The sequence below is a fragment of the Arctopsyche grandis genome, chromosome 7 (genome assembly GCF_051622035.1).
Source record: "Arctopsyche grandis isolate Sample6627 chromosome 7, ASM5162203v2, whole genome shotgun sequence".
Lineage (NCBI taxonomy): Eukaryota > Metazoa > Arthropoda > Insecta > Trichoptera > Hydropsychidae > Arctopsyche > Arctopsyche grandis.
In genome coordinates this window covers 9,317,856-9,338,566 of record NC_135361.1, presented here as the reverse complement: position 1 = coordinate 9,338,566, position 20,711 = coordinate 9,317,856, and the positions used below count along the sequence as shown (strand labels likewise).

The 20,711-nt window shown below is 35.5% G+C and overlaps 1 protein-coding gene across 1 annotated transcript in view; it reads right to left on the bottom strand.

Moving 5' to 3' along the window:
• LOC143914050 (fibrillin-3-like) overlaps positions 1–20,711 on the bottom strand; it is a 67,687-nt gene that overhangs the window by 3,900 nt on the left and 43,076 nt on the right. The window contains exons 3-41 of the mRNA XM_077434140.1: positions 13,789–13,874; positions 13,560–13,676; positions 13,361–13,465; positions 13,198–13,293; positions 12,934–13,128; positions 12,700–12,860; positions 12,329–12,416; positions 12,102–12,257; positions 11,749–12,022; positions 11,221–11,678; positions 10,895–11,113; positions 10,449–10,819; positions 10,147–10,372; positions 9,901–10,070; positions 9,694–9,829; positions 8,304–8,465; positions 8,051–8,230; positions 7,839–7,964; positions 7,503–7,754; positions 7,340–7,421; positions 7,089–7,255; positions 4,923–5,116; positions 4,679–4,845; positions 4,458–4,603; positions 4,269–4,373; positions 4,047–4,190; positions 2,952–3,172; positions 2,622–2,874; positions 2,397–2,552; positions 2,169–2,328; positions 1,947–2,093; positions 1,598–1,863; positions 1,382–1,527; positions 1,042–1,313; positions 855–964; positions 603–770; positions 393–520; positions 184–316; positions 13–110 (exon numbers count right to left, since the gene is read on the bottom strand). Coding sequence (XP_077290266.1) covers positions 13–110; positions 184–316; positions 393–520; positions 603–770; positions 855–964; positions 1,042–1,313; positions 1,382–1,527; positions 1,598–1,863; positions 1,947–2,093; positions 2,169–2,328; positions 2,397–2,552; positions 2,622–2,874; positions 2,952–3,172; positions 4,047–4,190; positions 4,269–4,373; positions 4,458–4,603; positions 4,679–4,845; positions 4,923–5,116; positions 7,089–7,255; positions 7,340–7,421; positions 7,503–7,754; positions 7,839–7,964; positions 8,051–8,230; positions 8,304–8,465; positions 9,694–9,829; positions 9,901–10,070; positions 10,147–10,372; positions 10,449–10,819; positions 10,895–11,113; positions 11,221–11,678; positions 11,749–12,022; positions 12,102–12,257; positions 12,329–12,416; positions 12,700–12,860; positions 12,934–13,128; positions 13,198–13,293; positions 13,361–13,465; positions 13,560–13,676; positions 13,789–13,874 — 6,841 coding nt within the window. The remainder of the gene's footprint in view (positions 1–12; positions 111–183; positions 317–392; positions 521–602; positions 771–854; positions 965–1,041; positions 1,314–1,381; positions 1,528–1,597; positions 1,864–1,946; positions 2,094–2,168; positions 2,329–2,396; positions 2,553–2,621; positions 2,875–2,951; positions 3,173–4,046; positions 4,191–4,268; positions 4,374–4,457; positions 4,604–4,678; positions 4,846–4,922; positions 5,117–7,088; positions 7,256–7,339; positions 7,422–7,502; positions 7,755–7,838; positions 7,965–8,050; positions 8,231–8,303; positions 8,466–9,693; positions 9,830–9,900; positions 10,071–10,146; positions 10,373–10,448; positions 10,820–10,894; positions 11,114–11,220; positions 11,679–11,748; positions 12,023–12,101; positions 12,258–12,328; positions 12,417–12,699; positions 12,861–12,933; positions 13,129–13,197; positions 13,294–13,360; positions 13,466–13,559; positions 13,677–13,788; positions 13,875–20,711) is intronic.

Here is a 20,711-nt window from a genome sequence, read left to right as displayed (position 1 = left end):
ATTTATTACTACCTGAGTGAATCCATCTGGACATATGCACATGAAAGATCCTACTAGATTTTTGCACATGTATTTACAATTGTTTGCCGGTGTTTGACATTCATTTACATCTGAAAAAAATATAATACAATGTGTTAAAATTGTTGAACGAATGCAAAAATGTCTTGTAAGAATTTTAATTACCTTGACAATGGATTCCGTCAGGTGCTAAAGCATAACCGTACGGACAAGTACATCTGAATGAACCTGGTACGTTGTGGCAACGGAAAGCACAGTGGTTGCCTAGTTCTTTACATTCGTTGATGTCTTCACAAGTCTAAAATTACACATAAAATCATATAAAACAATCATACTACATATACTTAAGTTGAACGATGAAAAGACTTTCAAACCTGTAACGGTCCCGGTGCATATCCATTATTGCATTGACACTCAAAACCACCTTCAACGTTGGAACAAGTTCCATTTCCACAAACGTTTCTGTTTGATATGCATTCGTTATCATCAATACAGTTCACACCTTAAAGTTAAGCATCAATTATCAAATCTATAAATATTAATTTGTATTTTTACAATACAATGTGTATGGTAGGATAAATAACCTGTTCCATCGAGAGTATATCCCGGAGGACATTCGCAACGGAATGAACCATCAGTGTTGACACAAACACCACCACCACGACAGATATCAGGGTTAACTGCACATTCATTCAAGTCTTCTCCAATGCTAACATGACCCATACCACCAGGGCAGAGCTTTTCAAATTCCCCTATAACAATGAAAAAAATGAAAGGTTATTTTCAAAAAAATTAAATATGTATGTGTTTGATAACTTGAATGACATTGTCCATACTAGATCCTTCTCGAGGACACTGTTGACAATATCTTCCCCAAGCAGCTCCTTTAGAACAACAACAATCACGTGCTGTCAGTATTTTAGTTCTCGGATTGACACACTTTTTCCTATTAATATATATAAAATTTAATAGAATTTATATTTCAAATGTACATATGTTATAAAAAAATTACAATTCCCATACCTATCTATATCATCGTAGCAATATTCTCTTCTCTGATCGATGCAATTCATACCATCACGACTGGTAATCCATCCTTCAGGACAAGTGCAAGTGAATCCACCATCGATATTTGTACAAATTCCATCTTCACACACACCGCTTCTTTCAGAACATTCGTCAATATCTTCACAACGTCGTTTGCTCACATCCAAACGATATCCAATTGGACATATGCATGAGAAGCTGCCCATTGTGTTCTGACATCTACCAGGTGGAGGGCATAGTCCAGGGGTCTGTAAAAGTAGCGCATGGTAATACCGGAAAATAAATTACAAAAGCTTTACTTTGAAAATTGTTTTACTTCTTTGCACTCATCAATATCTCTGCAGTGCTGATTATCATCAGTGAGAACGTATCCTGCAGCACATTCACAATTAAATCCACCGACAGTGTTGCGACATCTTCCATTGCGGCACAAGAATGGCATCACTCGACACTCATCGATATCTGGAATACATGATGAATATATTTAAGAAACCTTCCACTAATTATAAAATAGTTGTGAAGAAACATTTACCAATGCAATCGTTGTTTGGACTGAGCTTGAACCCTTCGTGGCAGTGGCATTTATAACTACCGGCTGTATTGATACAAGTACCATTTTTACAAACGTTTTGATGCCTCTGACACTCGTCTATATCCAGACAATTGTCTTTTTGTGGCGTTAAGAAATATCCTGGTCTGCAAATACACTGGAAGGAACCTTGGAGGTTTCTACAATCACCATTAGAGCACACACCAGGACGATCTATACACTCGTCTATATCGACACAGTCTCTAAAACTAAAAAAATTAAATCACAACGATTAACAATACATAACAAATTGTAATTTAAATATAAATTCGTATAAGAATGTGTAATTTACCTAGATCCAAGTTTATATCCATCGGGACATCTACACTCGTAGTGTCCGGGAAGGTTAACACACTGACTGTTTCCTTGACATGGACTTGGTAAGCGAGCACATTCGTTGTCGTCTCTACACTGATGTGATTCAATATCATAAATATAGCTGTAAAATTTTATTTGCAGTTAGAATCGTTATAAAGTTATAAATATATAATATTCATTGCATCCGAATGATTACCCTCTGTTGCAGTGACATTCGAAACTTCCAGGAGTATCCACGCATATACCATGTTTACACATTGAGCCCATAAGAGTGCACTCGTCGATCTCTTCACTAACATTGGTCATAGGATTAACGATTTGTCCTGGCTTACTTCCACATAAAGTTGTATATTCCGCTAGAATACATATAAGATTATTAGAAACGGTTGAAATTTAATATAAAAATAAATATCAGAGTACTTACGAGAATCTTGTAATGGACAGGGCTCACATGCTCCCCAAGCTTTTCCCATCGTGCAGCAGCATAACATTTGAGTCAAGCCTTGCGACATAGGCCCAGAACACTGACCTTGAACGAAGCTCAAATAGCATTGCTCTTTCCTCATATCGATGCATTCCTCTAAAAAAAGAAACGATTAATTACAATAAGGAATACCTACAGAAAATTTAGTTCAAAAATTCTACATACTTCCACTTGGTAGAGCCATGTAACCTTCAGGACATAAGCAAACATATTTTCCATCTTCATTATGACAAACGCCGGCTCCACACAAAGCATAATTTTCTTCGCACTCGTTTATGTCCAAGCATTGAGTTCCAGACGTGTCTAAGCGATACCCTTCGTTACAAGAGCACATAAATGAACCAAAAGTGTTGGTGCAATGTCCGTTGAGGCAAATATTAGGATGTTCTTCACATTCGTTTATATCTTCAAGCATCACCTAACATTTAAGTAGTGATAAAAAGTATTAAAAACAAGTTATCAATGAAATAAACCATTACGATTATGAAAAAGTACCGTGTTGATGTTTGGCTTATACCCTGGCCCACCGGGACACAGTTGCTGATACTCCTCCGAATTTTGCGGAGGACATTCTAAACATCTAGGACCCCATGCTTTACCAACAGAACAGCAACAAGCAGCACGAGTGACATCGTCTGACATTGAATGTAGACAACGATTACGACCAGCACGTTTATCAAAAGTGTAGTCCAAGTAACATCTCGAGTTCCTACGGTCTATAATAATTCAACGATTGATTAGGCTCCTTCAGGGTTACTCTAAAACATAGATATAGAATACCATAGATGCGCCCTTACGCTCTAAGCCGATCACCCTGTTGGACCATGCACAAACAAAGTAGTGCATGGTCCAACTAGTTAGCTTCTAAGTAGGAAGGTCGATTGACATTTTTCGAAAATGCCAACGTGTTCAGTGAAATTTTGTTACAATTACTCAAGAAAACATAAAAAGGCAGATGGCATCACATATCATATGTAAGAATTAATATATAATGTCTTCAATTATAGTAGTATTTTAACATATAATGAAATATCGGCGCGATTCTATGCAGTGATGGAACAGCGGTCGACAACTTCTGCCACAGATGTCTCTAAATGCATTACGTTTAAATACATTACGTTAAATACATATACATTAAGTTGAAAACTACAAACAATGAACTAAATATTAAAGTGCTAAATATTAAATCAGCTTTAAAATTGATCCTTGTGGAAGTTACTAATATTTAAATATTGTAATAGTTAATGCTGGTTTTATTATAGTAACATACATTTGTAGTTTAATATAGTGTGTATAGCTAAATATTTTTTTCTTAATATGGCTTTATTAGTTTGGTTTACTGTCACGCGGAGTGTCCAATAAAATAAAGTTATAAATAAAATAAAACTTCAGTGCATGTACATATGTACATAAACTGGTTGCTGACCACTGCGTCGACCTTTTTTTTCACCACTTCCCCGCTAGTTAAACCCCCCCCCACCTCTCAGTTGGTGGCGACAACATCTCCGACCAAAAATATACGTAATGGCTTATCTATGTATATTCTATATCTATGCTCTAAAATTATGATAATATAAAAATAATTCATACCAACACAGGCGTTTCCTTCTGATACAAGCTCATAATCCACAGGACATTCGCATTTATAACCACCTTGAGTATTTACACATGTACCGTACAAACAAGACTGGGGACTGAGACATTCATCGATGTCCGTGCAGTTACCACCACTTTCTAAATAAAATAAAAATAAAATAGTAAAAACATTAATAACAAAACACATTATACAGAGATATAGCATCTAGACACTACCATCAATTTTATATCCATCGTCACAGTGGCATTTAAACATTCCAAATATGTTTTCACATCTACCGTACACACACAAGAGGGTGAACATTTGACATTCATTAATATCTGCAAATTGAAATGAAAGCAAGTCAATAAAAATTTCAGTTGGAATAAATATAATCATATAGAAAATGACCAAGATAAACATACCGACACAAGATTGGCGATTGTTATCATCGGGATGAATGAATCCCATATCGCATTCGCAGCTAAATCCTCCGGCTTCATTGATACAATGACCATTATCGCACAAATTGGGATCGTTTAAACATTCATCGATGTCAACGCACGAATAACTACATCAAAAGCACATTTTTAATAAAAATATAATATAAAATAGACATTGAATTAATCATGTGTGTTATATTTACCCGTTTCCTTTGAAACCTGTGTCGCAGACGCATTTGAACGAACCGTCATTATTTATGCACTGAGCATTATTGCTACAACCACCGTTGTTGGTCAAACACTCGTTCACGTCTTGGCAATTTATTCCATTGCCGGTGAATCCGTCTTTACATCTGCATTGGAACGAGCCCTAGAATTACGGAATGTTAATTTAAAATTTCAATCCCACACGCGGTTCGAAAATACACAGCGGGAAAGCATAGTTACGGGTTGATTGATGCAATCTGCAAACTCGTCGCAGTTGTGAATTCCAAGATAACATTCGTCGTCGTCAGTACAATCGGGCCCGACTTCAGGCTTTACTGAATATCCATCTTCACATCGACACACAAAGCTTCCAACAGTGTTGACGCAGTCTCCATTGCCGCATATGTCTGGTTGTGTAATACATTCGTTGGCGTCTGAAAATTACAATTACATTCAATACAATTTGTCTATATACATATTTACTTTAAAATTTGGACCATTGTGGCATTATAGGAATTCCTAATGCCTCACAATGGTCGAAAAAATATATGGTTATACAGAAAAAATACATATTTATACATAATAGACAAAAAAAACAACAACAACAGCAAAAGTTCAAACAATAATAGAAGTCACAAAACATATGACAGTATGGCTTAGTGGTTGCGTTTATGTTTAGCACCGAGAGGTTACCGGGCTCGATCCCGTGCTAATCTTTAATGCTGCTGGTCAGACTTGGATATTTTTGGATTCAATTTAAAGCTCCATCTTGGATTCAATTTAAAGCTTTTTCTTAAATAATGATCTCAAGTGAAGCCAGCAGCATAGTTTTGTGGTTAAGTTAATGTTAACCACCAAGAGGTTTCCGGGTTCGATCGCGTGGGTTAAGCTCGATTGAAAAGAATTTATTCCAAGTATTTATATAGTGCGTTGGTCAAACCTGGAAATTTTTGACTCCAAGTCGATCGTTACTTATATATAATTATTGTCAATTTATCTGATTTCATTGTTGAAAGGGTTCCTTCATCAAGTTGGCAAAAACCATCCTACCTGCTATGTCACAAATATCTGAATTTGATTTATGTACAATGTGTAAAAATTTAGGTACAAGTCTGATTTCATAGATGTCTCTATGGATAAATTAATTCGTGTTCTTCAACATCTCGAAATTCAGCGATTTATGTAATAAAAAATTCTGCAATGTTTGTAATTAATTGTTTTGAAAGGCGAATTGGGGTTTATCTGTTAGGCCTTCCTGGTATATATCTATGTAAAAATAAAATAAAAATGTACATACATATGTACAAAAAGCAGCTGTGACTACAAAACATCCCCGTAAATGTAAGAGATATCTAAATTGACTTATACATCATATCATCAATAATTATGAGCGCAGATTACCAGACAAATATGTGGCAACCCTGAGGTGCCGGCCGTAAAACCATCGGTTGGCCAGTGCATCGCCGGTATGCATTCACTTCCTCCCTGGCTGCCGAAATAAATAGTTGTGCATTACCAACACAGTCGTCTCACTCGCCCATAGGTTAAAATAACCTACGTTCACTGATGCGGAAAATATCACATTTAGGCATGGCAACTACGATTTCAATAAGAATATTTATATAAAATCTACACACATATGTGTAAGATTAAGTTTACAAGCCCAGAAAAGTTTATATGTAAAGGATTAAGCTGATACACGATACTTGGATCGAGTGTATGTTTAAGATAGTGTTACGTATACTAAAAAGAGCCGCCGAGTAGTTGCAATCGGATTAGCCCGAGTAGCATCCCAGAGACTGTGTGACCGTTATAATTGGTTTCGAGGATTATCGGCAAACTAGGTGCATGTAGACTAAACAATGGCGACCGAGTTGGCCGTTATTGGTCCCTTCTCCGAATTGACCGATACCTTGGTACCATGGGACCGAATGTCGTGGGAAGACATATCCGAGTACGTGACCATAACAATAGGTAAACAAATCAGACGTCGAAGATGTCCTGAGAGACCTGCCCCTTATAAGGCGGTACTTGGGCGATATCAAGACATTCTGGACTGAGCACTGCCAGTGTGTGTATCTCCTTAATCACCAATAAATGCTGTGAAACGACTTTGGCCTTTTACTTAGATCCTCCACCCACTCCTACGCAACAATAGTATGATCAAACGAAGAAATAAATGTAATGTAAGCGTTAAATGAGTCTATTGGCTACCCTTACCACGTGTCCCTTTACGAATTGAATCCTATAAACGTATTTATATGTATGTAGATACCTATATATTAAAATACGGTGTTTGTGTGTTTAATATTTAATCTGCCATACTTCAATTGAAGCCCAAAAGAATTAAAAACAGTCAATAGCCCAATAAAAATGAAATATTAAGTTTTTGAATGTGATGATTACCTATGCAAGATGTGAATTCACTGTTTGGTAGTAATCCATCACCGCATTGACACTTATGACTGCCCTTAGTATTGATGCACTTGCCACCTCCGCAAATGCGAGGATTATCAGTGCACTCGTTGATGTCAATGCACATGCGACCGTCCAATTGAAGTGCCATTCCAGGTCTAAAAAATCAAAAAATGTGTTTAAAATAAACAATTTCGAATAGAATTATGAAATTTTCATAAATAAGAAAAAGATATACCTACAGGCAAGCACACGAAAAGCTTCCGGGTGTGTTGATACATTGACTGTCACAATTACCGTTGTTCTCTTCACATTCGTCAATATCTAAATATATGAAGAAAAAATAATAGGGATTTAATATCTGCATAAATAATCGATTAAATATTTGAAATGTATTTTTAATACCTTTGCAATGTGATTTGAAATCGGTTTGTGTGTAGCCATCGTCGCATACACACTGATAGGTTCCCATCATATTTTCGCAAACGCCGTTAGAACATATTCCACTAGTTCTAGAACATTCATCAATGTCTTTGCAGGATTTCTCATCAGGGGCCAATTCGTGTCCAGGTGGACATTCGCATTTGAACGATCCCTGTGTATTCAAACAGCGTCCGCCGCGGCACAACCCGGGTGATTCAGTACATTCATTAATATCTAACAAATTAGCAAATATATATGTAATACATCAACGAATAATTTAAGCTAAACATTTGCAATTTCGTATCGATTGAAACTCACCCATGCAAACTTTCATCATATTGTTGCTCGTATAGCCATCGTTACAATCACATTGGAAACTTCCTTCCGTGTTACGGCAGGTACCGTTTCCGCAAACTCCACTTACAATCTCGCATTCATTTATGTCTACAAAAGCGTTGAATTATTGCCAAAATAAAAGCTTATTAAATTTAATACTGATGAATTAAGAAATTTAATATGCATTATCTTACCGATGCATTTAACTTTGTTCTCATCGAGTTCATAGCCTTGGTTACACCTGCAACTATAACTTCCAATGGTATTTTTACAACGTCCATTTTGACAAATTCCAGGGAATTCAGTACATTCATTGATGTCGACTTTGATAAAACCAGCTCCTTTCGGGCAAAGCTCCATAAATGACGTCGAACCTTTGCATAAACATAATTAATAAGTTATGATTCTGTCACGCTATATAATAACACTAAATAGAATTTAAAATACCTGCTCTAGGACACGGTTCACATTTATCACCACCCCAAGCTCTACCGACAGCCGAACAACAACATATGTTCTTACTGTATATACCATCGATTGCATTTGTACACTGTCCATGTTTATGGTCGATGTAGCAAGGTTCCCGTCGCATGTCTTGACATTTAGAACCTTAAAAAGATAAAAATAAATAAATTAGTGCATTTTATCATTTAGATTTAACCCTTTGAGTGTTGACGTCTTTTCTGTTGAAAGTCCACCACTCTGAAAATTTCGCCAACATTTCCAACTAGAATTATTTAGAAATCCAATAGAACTACCCTACAAAACTACCGCCGAGGATTGCGAGTATTGAAAAGGTGTGTTTAGACCAGTGGTTTTTAACCTTGGTGGAGGTACTGAACCCACCAGTTTCATATGCGCATTCACCGAACCCTTCTTAATTGGAAAAATAAAATATGATTTTTTTCAAATTCAAAACATATGTAGGTATATATTTTACTGGTGCACAAAATGAACCGTGCATCAACATCACTGTGTTCAAAGAACAAAACCATTAAAACATGATTTTCACACAAAAACAAAAACATAATAATGAATATTTACTGCAAATCAGTGTGACTTCTGCTGTTGGCTTTCAGAGACCATTACAGAAACCTTGGAAAGTGCCACTCTCATGTCATTTTCGCAACAAAGTCTGTTCCTTTTCTTCGTTTTTATATCCAGCATCCTCGAAAAAGATTGCTCGCAAAGATATGTTTTAACAAACGTATGAAAATCTCCAGAGCTTTCTTAGCAATAACAGGGTACGTTACCATTTGTTGACATCAAAACGTTGAGAGCGTTGTTGTTCTGAAGAGTTGCTGTTGAACCTGGCTCTGCTGAATTTCCGCCGAACCCCTGAGACTGACTCACCGAACCCCTGGGGTTCGATCGAACAAGGTTAAGAACCACTGGTTTAGACTCTCTAATATATCTTGCAACAATATAAAATACACAAAAGAAGTCTATTAATGACTGTTTTTTCCAAAACTAGTTCCATCTTCTTCATTGTTGTTAAAATGTAATGCTCACAATCTAAATGCTAAGCCACAATACTAAGCAGTTAGAGATTTCCATCGGGAAATTCTGCTATGGTTATAAATTCAGAAATTCCTGTGTAAATAAGTCTTAATAAACGTTGACAAATGAATGACATGGATTACATGACCCATGTTCAATGCAGTTTTTTTTCAATGCTACCTGGAAAGGCTTAGCGGGTAGTATTCTTGTTTACTTTGTACATGCTCAAAATACAGCACCTATCGGCGTTTTTCAGACCCATGGACTTGTCAGCAAAACGCCGATCGGCGTTGGTCAGCATTCAAAGGGTTAATGCATACTGTTTGTAAGATTTTACCTGTAGAATCTAAAGTGAGACCCGGAGGACAGGTGCATGTATAACTGCCTTCGGTGTTAATGCAGGTACCTCCACCTCTGCAAATTTCTGCGTTCAATGAACATTCATCAATATCAGTACAAGTCTTTCCATCCAACTAAGTAAATAAAAAAAAATAATATAATAACAATCCTTTAATAATATATCGAATATTAAAAATTTACATACTTTGGCGTATCCTTTTGGACATTCGCAAATCGAAACGTCACAGGATTCGCATGGTGATCCCCAAGCTAGACCGACAGTGCAACAACACTCTTGACGAAGAACAAGCTTCGGCAAGTTCAGTTCGCATTGACCATTCACAAGTCTAGTCCAACACGTACCTTTGCGGTTGTCTAAAATTTGAAATCAATTCATATAATTCACATGTAAAATTTCATCGATTCAAGTGTGCGTTTCTATATTTTATACCTAAGCACACTCTTCCTGTATTGTCTAATACAAATCCAGGTTCACAATCACACTCGTAAGATCCTTGATTATTGATACAATGGCCGTTGATACACGGTTCGTTTTCCAAGTCCTCGCATTCGTTAATATCTTCGCAAATCTGGGTTCGAGCATCGTATTTAGTACCTGGTGGACAAATGCATTGAAAACTACCAGGTGTGTTGCGACATTGACCTCCTGCACATAGCTAAAATTATAAATTAAAATAAAATTGATCGTATTTAATAGATAGTGTTTACCGATTGTACTGTATTATTACTAACCGATATTTCCATTTCGCATTCGTTAATGTCAGTGCAAATTTTGCCTGTTATATCTACATGATAGCCAGGATCACAAATGCATCGATGACCACCCATTAAATTTTCGCAAGCACCATTTTTACAAATGTCAGGATTTTGGGTACACTCGTTGATGTCATTTCCGTTAAATGTCATTCCAGGTCCGTGAGGGCACAAGTTATCAAATTCAATTGTACCAGCAGTAGGACAAGCTTGACAAGAGGTACCCCATCCCATAGGATGACCAGCTACTACAGTGCAACAACAACAACTTGACTTTGTAACAGCTATCGATGTCGGATTCAAACATACACCGTCTTTATACTGCGAATAGCAAAGATCTCTTCTATTATCTGCAATTAATTTTAAAATTCAAAAACAAATAAAATAAAGATATATATATAAAAAAACGCAAAAGTCAAACTGACCTAAACAAGATCTCCCATCAGGTCCTATATTAAATCCTGCGACACACTCACACCGAAAACTTCCTTGTGAATTTATGCATTTACCATTCAGACAAGGATTGCTGAGACACTCATCAATGTCGATACAGTGTTTACGATCAGGGCCTATTCTATATCCTGAATCGCAAACACATTGAAAAGATCCTTCAATGTTGACACATTTGCCGTGATCGCACATTCCTGGATAATATATAAGCATATATATATAAGATAAATGTATACAGTGGCGGAGAGCAGAACATAAATTTGACATATAAATACAATCCTTCCACTATTTTAAGGTTTACCTGTGTTTAAACACTCGTTGAGATCAATACAGAAAGCGTTGTCTTCAGATACGGTGAATCCTTTATCACAATGACACTTGTAAGAGCCGGCTGTATTTTCACACCTGCCGTTCAGACAAATCCTCATATTTTCATAGCACTCATCGACATCAATGCAAGCTCTTCCCGTGCTGCTGAGTTTGAAGCCAGTTTTGCATTGACATTTAAAAGTTCCATCCATGTTAATGCATATTCCGTTAGCACACATTCCAGACAGGGAACACTCATCCTTATCCGTGCACAGTTTTCCATCATTGGATATGTCGAATCCAGGTGGGCAGAGGCATTCAAAACTGTTCGGTAAATTGTTACATTGACCACCTCGACAGTAGCCTCTTTCACATTCATCAATGTCGACACACACGGGCCGGTTGTCAATATCATCCAATTCGGCACCTTTCGAACATTCACATTCGTAACTGAAAATAATATATTAAAAATAAATAAATTGTACGAGGACATTTGTAAATTAATATCAAATCAACATACCCATCTTCAATGTCGATACATTTTCCAAGACCACATATATCTTTCCTGAAGAGGCATTCGTTAACTTTATGCTTGCTATATTCAGCTGGGGGAGTTGGATGGAAGGTATCAGTATCAGTATCGAAACCATTATAGTTTTCACTCCAGCCGTTTTTTTCATGACTGTTGCCGTTTGAATCTGATCGGTGACTTTCTGGACCACTTTTGGTTCCGGTGTTTATGGTTTTCTTACCTTTCGAGTAAGTACTCCATAAGCAGAGGTTTGTATGATCAGCTGCAACCATAAAATAAGTTAATTTAATTGTATATATTAATAAAATAATAATATATCGTATTAGTTAGGTTTTACATACGTTCACCAGGTAATGGACATGGATCACAATAATCACCCCATCCTCGGCCCATATTTTTTCCACAACAACAATCTCTATTGGAAAGTTTCATCGGAAGATTATTCTTACACTCTCCATCAGATGTTCGATATGTGTAACAAGTTCCTAACCTTCCGTCTGAAAGATTGAATCAAATAAAATAATTGCATAAATTAAAAATTACAAATGGTGTAGCTTTCAATACTAACCAACGCAGAATTTTTTGTCTGGACTTTGAATAAAGTTTGGATTGCAGAGACAATAATAATCACCATCAGTATTAACACATTTTCCATTCTGAAAAATAACATTCGTTTAAAATTTATTTTAGAATAGTACAAGAAGTGTAAATAAAGTAATTATTGTAAATAGGTTTTTGAGCTATTTTTCCTATTATGCTGTAGATTAACATTAGAATAATATAATACTATGATTACTAACCAAATTAAATTAAATTGTAAAATAGAAAATGATCAGTAGATCAGTAGCTATTAAAATAGATATAAGATGTATTTTGAACATAATTTCGTAATAATAAAAAGCATTTAAAAATCAAATCATATAAAGTAATTAGATTTACTTTGCATATATTTTCATCTTCGCATTCATCGGTATCTTCACAGTTATTGGTTTCTATATTCCTTGACTGTCCCGGAGGGCATTCACAAGAAAATGATCCGATGCTGTTAATACACTTTCCACCGGAACATAGACCAGGAATAGCAGCACACTCATCAATATCTAAAAATTCATATGAAATGTTGAAATTGGAAAATATTGAACATTGAATGAAAATTTGTTACATTATACCAACCTAGGCATTCCAAGGAGCTCAAATTTCTTAAAAATCCTAATTCACAGTCTAGATAATCAGGACATTGCTCGCAAGGATGTCCCCATGCTTTGCCAACAGTCGCACAACACAAATTCTTCGTGCAAACTACTCCGTCCAATTGATTAGTACAAAGACTACCACGGATATCTGTATAGCATGGTCCAGTGCGCCTGTCTAACAGTTAAAATTCATTAAAATTTGAATCAAAACACAAATAAATACCAGAAAGCAGTTCAAACGCACCAATTTCACATCGTTTTCCACTGCGACCATGAAAGCACACACACCTGTCCGGAGCTACACACCTACCTCCGTGTAAACATGGCTCTCGACATATCGCTAAAAATAAATATACAAATAGAACCAATTTCAAATAGTTGAATAGCTAAGCAATGTAAATACGTACGCTCTGTGCAAAATTCTCCACTCCAACCAGGTGCACAAGAGCATGTTGCATTAACGCAAGTTCCCCCGTTCATACATATCCTTTTACATCCACCGCGATTCCTATCTGAAAGTGAATATATTGAACTTGATGAATCGATGCAAAATACAACGTCGTCAATTTTCAACTACGACAGTCACAATTTGATAAAAATGCTAACTTTGGAAGGTCGTCATTCCATTCTGTTGACATGAAGGTCCCTCAAAGCCGCCTTCACACCTACACAGATTAGGTTGGATGCAAATACCCGGTCCGCCACAGCTTCTCGAGCAGACGGCTGCAAACATACAACTTTATTTCAATACTAAATTTAAATGGACGATAGTAAGAAGGCGTTTGATATTATTGTGTAATGAAAAGATAGTGTGAACGTTGAGTATAATACTTACGGACTACGCATAGTGAGGTGTGTGGCTTAGTAGACCATCCGGGACAACAGTGGGTTCGGTTCGTTCGTGATCGGCACACGTTTGGTCTGAAACAATTAAAATACAAATCATATTATGTGTTGAATTGTCTGGTTTTGTTTGGTGGGTGAAAAGTTGAGAAAGAAATAGTAAAAGTACATGGTGAAAAATGAAATGTTTTCACAAAATTTTGTATGCAATTCCTTAACCCCAGGATTTGGATCCTTTCCAAATCCAAATCTTTGGTGGGTACGCGCCAAGCCAACGAACGAGTGCCATGTATATTTATATACATATTTATATATGTATGTACATAGTATACAAAAAATTTTTAATTTTATATATTAAATTATACATTTTATTTTAGCAGATACTTTTAGGTTTCAGTTATATGAACATATCTTACATTTCATTTGTGATATACATACATATGCAATATACTGCATAATACAATGCAATTACATCTACATACATTCATATTAGCCAGCAGTATGGCTCGGTGGTTGCGTTTATGTTTAGCACTAAGAGATTACTGGGTTCGATCTCGTGCTAATCTTTAATACTGCTGGTTAGACTCTGATTTTTTGGAATCGAAGTCAATCGTTTCTTATCAGAGTTTGTCAATTTATCTGATTTTCATTGTTGAAACGATTCCTCATATTGGCAAAAATCATCCTACTCGCTGTCACAAATATTTAAATTATGTACAATATGTAAAAATTTATGTACAAGTCTAAATCGATAGATGTCTCAATGGATTAAATAATTAATTGTTAATTTCGTGTTCTTCAGCCTATCGAAATACAGTGATTTATGTAAAAAAAATGCTGAAAAATTTGTAATTAATTGTCTAGGGAGACTCATGGGGTCTACCTGTCAGGCCTTCCTGGTATATATTTATGTAAAAATAAAATAAAATATGTATGTAGATTATGATAATTTGAATCTACTAAAAAATCTTTATTTTTATACAACAAATGATAATATATTATTTTCTTCAAACGATATGTGTTGAATATGATTTCAATTCAATTTAAAGCTTTTTCTTAAATGATGATCTCAAGTGTAGCCAGCAGCATAGTTTGGTGGTTGCGTTAATGCTAACCACCGAGAGGTTATCGGGTTCGATCCCTTGGGTTAAGCTCGATTGAAAAGAATTTATTCCAAGTATTTATATAGTGCGCTGATCAGACTTGGATATTTGTGACTTCAAGTCACTAACAGAATATATAAAATATAAATATATCCAAGTCACTATCAGAATAAACATATATAATATATAAGTTTCCTATCAGAGTTTGCCAATGTATGTGATTTCATTGTTAAAACGGTTCCTCATCAAATTGACAAAAATCATCATAACCACATGTGACCACTATTTGAATATGATTTCAAAATTCATAATCTATAAATTCATATATGTACAAGTTTAATAACATAGATGTCGCTCAGGGGCTTTGGACAGGGTCCTTTGTATATGCCACCGTTCCCAAGTATTAAATAAAAACGAAGACCGTGTGAAACGTAAAGGAGGTTAGTAAAAATACGAAACCGCGCAAATCAAAACAACGTGGCGACAAAATCACGCTACGCATATATAAACAAGAAAATAAATATAAAAACAAGTAATACAAATATAAAAAAACAGGTCTAATGTATAAGAAAAATCCGATAGAACACGGTAATGATAAAATAAGAATCGTTTATTAATTTTGAAAGTGTACTTTTGAATTTATTCACACTTTATTGAAACTTGAATAACAAGAATAGACATATTAAATATGTCCTAAATTAAAAATAATATCGAAGGATCAGCACAAATTCAAAAACACACTTTCAAAATAAATAAACGATTCTTATGTTATCATTACTGTGTTGTATCGGATTTTTCTTATGAATTAGACCTGTTTTTAATATTTATATTACTTGTTTTTGTATTTATTTTCTTGCTTATATTTGTGTATGCTTTGCGCGATTTTGTCGCCGCGCTATCTTTTGTTTGCGCGATTTCGTCCAATCGATTTTGTCCCGCGCGGTTTTGCCGGGACACCGTAATAATTTAGTTATTATTTAAGAAAATTTGATATTATTTGAACTTCTACTACCTGTAGTCACAAATTTTATGGGGCATTTTCATACAGCTATTCCTCAGTTGAACAAAAAGTGAATCCAATAATTCAATCATACTATCTACGCAATTTCAAAATTGCTATGAATTTACATTTTAAATTAAGCCAAACGTTTGGCTTAATGGCAGCGTATATAATTAGCACCACTGAGAACCAAGGTTCGAATCATCAAACTGCTGGTTAGATTTGGGGATTTTGTGACTCCAAATCGATCGTTTCTATATCAGAGTTTGCCAATTTTATCTGATCTTTGCTGAAACGGTTCCTGAAAAATTGGTATTAAATCATTTTCCTGTTGTCACAAAAATCTGTCTGTGTATAATTTGTAATAATTATGCACAGTAATCTGAAATCTATAGATATCTCTAAAGACATCTCTATAACTTCGTATTTATTAAATGTATAAAAATTTTACACAAAAAAATCTAAAAAATAATCCATAAATGTCTCTATGATTATTGTTTCTGATTAATTGTTATATGCTATATATTATGATTGTATATGTATTACTGTATTTCTGATTGTTTATGTATTCTGTATTTCGTTATGGTACACCCGTCGCATTGGAGCGATCTGTAATGACGAGTGTATATTGATTGTAACAATAAAATAAAATAAAATAAATAAAATCTCAACGATGTTTACAACACAACCTGCGAGAGGTCTTATCAGCATTTGTAAATTACAATTATAAATTCCCTCGGTGCTCTTATCTTCTCTTATTCAAGGAGTGCTACAGTCTAAATTTCCACGAGCGAATTCGGCGATCACAACATAAGCGATAATTTAAAAGCCGTCTCCACAGAAGCTTTTCTTCTTGGGGAGCTGTTAAGTAGAAATTATTGTAATGCTCTTCAGTTATTTTCAACATTTAGCGGGAAACGAGAAGAGCTCTATCGCCTAACATTTTGTATATTGAATTCTACCACTGATGACTTTTTCTCTTTTAGTTTCCGGGACATTTTGTCGGTCATCATAATATCTCACACCGTTCCATCTGTCCGATCAAGTGACACGGTGATCGGAGATTAACATACGGCCATCACGATTTCCGAATGTAATCCGAAATACTGACGCGTCACGCATCGTGGAATATGAGAATGGAGTGAAGTTTTAACACAGTTACAGGGTGGTTCTGTCCGTTAGTTTCCTATCTATCGTCCACCATCTGGAGACGAGGATATCGATGTCTCACCAATGATTTAAAGTGCCGCGGCTAATTTGTGGCATTTTAAAAATGAGGTATTATTTTGTCGACGAGAGATCGATGTCAATCTAATGCGTTGCTTATAGCATCTCAATTATTGCACTTAGGGCTATCACTATTTTTATCAAGAAAATCCTAGAGTTTCGAAGAACTTTCAAAGATTTATGAATTTAAGATCCAAATATTCTAATGTTCATTAATACTTCTGGTTAACACATATGAGCTGCTGGATAATTATGCTTTAATATTACAAAGATAATTGAAGAAGAAGAATCTGGAGCTGTAGCATATTTGATATTTATATGCTTTTTATTATTAATAAATTATATAAAATACTGTTGCGTAGGGTTTCACAGCATTTATTGATGATTAAGGAGATACACACACTGGCAGTGCTCAGTCCAGAATGTCTTGATATCGCCTAAGTACCGACTTATAAGGGGTAGATCTCTCAGGACATCTTCGACGTCTAATTTGTTTACCTATTGTTATGGTCACGTACTCGGATATGTATTCCCACGACATTCGGTCCCACGGTACCAGGGTATCGGTCACTTCTGAGAACTCCACGGGAATGCGACCGAGTACCGCTACTACGCCATTGTCTAGCTTACTTGCACTTAGTTTGCAGATAATCCTCGAAACCAATTATAACGGCCGCACGGTGTCAGGGATGCGCCTCGGCTTAATCCGATTGCACTTAACCGGCGGATCTTTACTAACCTCTTATTATAGTATATGTAACAATACAATACATCTTATATCTATTTTAATAGCTACTGATCTACTGATCATTTTCTATTTCACAGTTTTAATTTAATTTTGTTAGTAAGCATAGTATTATATTATTCTAATTTTAATATACAGCATAATAGGAAAAAGAGCTCAAAAACCTATTTACAAGTCTTATAAATGCTCATAATACATCTAATACATAATATTAATTAAAGACTCTCTAAAGTCAATGATCTAAAGCAGATTGTGTTTAGGTAATCTGTGTGAGCTGTAGAATATATAAATTTCATAACACTTGAATCTACGTTTAAAATATTGGATACAACTGTATTGGCTAGTCTTGATACCGTAAAGTAAGAATTCCGGAACAATTTAAAGTGGAGTATTCCAATTTTGTAGGAAATAGCGTTTATGGGGAATGCCGGGGCTGTTTGGACTACTGCGCACCGGAACACTTGGCTACCTGGACTCCGTGTGGACCTGAGTCGAAGAATAAATCCTGTGAACTGACTTTGGCCTATCATTTGGATCCCTGAACGCACCCCTACGCAACAATACAATTAGAGAACAGTGAAATTATTTTATTATTTATTTATTTTTACCATGATTTCATGACGGGATTATCCCAAGTTTACACCCATGACTAACTTTGTACATATGTACTATATATAGATTTATAATATAGTTTTAAATTTGAAATTATGTTCAAATAATGGTGAAAAATGAGCGTAGGAACCGTTTCAACAATGAAATAAGATAAATCGGCAAACTCTGGCAGGAAACGATAGACCTGGAGTCACATTTTTCCAAGGTCGGGCCAGCAACACTAGATCGGGGCTCAAACCTGTGAACTTTTCACCCGTTAGCATTATACGCTAACCAATGCTCTTTTGTGCAATTCGCTAAGCTGTTAATTTATTCAATGGTAAAAAAATTGCATGAAAAAGCTTCTACTCCGTTACAAGCTTCTACTCTGTTACTCTGTTATATCATATAAACGTAATACTAAAAGCTTTTATACTTTCTCGTATTCCTTTTCTTAATTCACTAATATTTTATATTAGAATTAAAGGACACTAATAACATTAACCAGCACCACACACAAGTGGTTAGCATATAATGATTTTGAACAAAGTGGTCACGGGTTTGATTCCCACTTGTTGCTGTTGGACAGACTTTAGATGTGTGACTCTAGATCGATCGTTTCCTAGAGTTTACCAATTTATCTGATTTTCATTGAAACGGTTCCTACAAATTAGCATCCTTGTCCTACCTCGCAAAAACTAGAGTTATGTAGTTATAAATGCTGCAAATTTGTCTATAGATGTATCTGTGGATGTTGATTGTATTTGCCTTGCATAATGTTTACAATTTTTCTGTACAATGTCGTATTTAATGTAAAATATATAATAACTATGTATTTATAATTGATATTTCTTGATCTGTATAGTACAGTCGTCGCATTGGAGCGATCTCTAAAGACGAGTTTGCATGATTGATTAAAAAAAGAATTTTTCTATAAACAATTGAGTTCTGGATACTTTAAAAGATTAGCCGCTGGCTACTTTGGAATATTGGCTGCTGGAAAGTTTTTTTAAACGTAGAAAATCAATGCTACATAATATTTGAATTGATAAATGTAAAAGCTTCAAGTTGCACTTTAATTGCAAAATTTTGTTTTAAAGTTGCACTTTAATTAGCCAGCAGCGTGGCTCAGTATTGCGTTGATATTAAGCACCGAGAGGTCACCGGGTTCGATACCGTGAGCTGACCTCGATTGAAAAGTATTTTTCTGAGTATATCTGTAGTGCTGCTGGTCAGACCTGGATATTTGTGACTCGTTTCCTATCAGAGTTTGCCAATTTTCTCTGATTTCATTGTTGAAACGGTTCCCGATTAAAAATTGGCTAAAATCCTTCCTACCTACTATGTCACCACTATTTGATATACAATAAAATTTATGTACAATTCATAGATGTCTCGTTAATTTGCGAGTTTTCAGCGACTTGTATAATAAAAATGCTGTATAGTTTGTAATAAGTCAGGAAGGCGCATTGGGGTTTACCTGTAAGGCCTTCCTGGCATAAAATGTAATAATACCTATTATGTTATCTCATTTTTCAAAAGGAGGTCTATGGTTTATATGTTACAAAAGCTTACGATTTGATAAAAATTGGGTCAACGTGGATATAAAGATCTGAAGAATCCAACCCGAAAGGACTTTTAAGTGACATTTGAATGTAGCACAGCCCTGTTTTCGTTCTCTGTGAGTTATCGTCGCTTTTTATTCCCTTCAAATGCCACAATAATGTTACACCTGCGGCCACTTTGTATCTAGATGGACTCGCTACTAAAATAACAGACATACACAAAGATAAATATCCAAAGTCGAATAGCAATTGTGAGGAGTTTTATACCCTGCCATAAAATTTAAACACTATCGACATTGTACCACCATTGAGTTCTCTGACCAGGTGATATCCTTCTATATTTAAATTATTGATACACTTGGTTACTATTTCGGTTGCATGCATTAGTGAGCAGACGAAAGCGATTGTCATTCGTTCCGGTTAGTTGAGAGCGTACCTAAATTGGGTCATACGAGTTCGAGTCCGCACTATATTTGGGAATCGTAAGACGTGCTCCAAATTTTTGCAGTGGAATTGGGACGATTTGGCGGGTCGAAAATTAGTGTAAAATTGGCGTGTGAAGTGACGTTTGACACGTCTCAGGAATGTTAACAATTTGGTGGGACTGCTGACGGGATAATCTAATTATTAAATCTACTATGTACTTGCACGGTGTTTTCAAACTATTTTCATTATTAAATATTG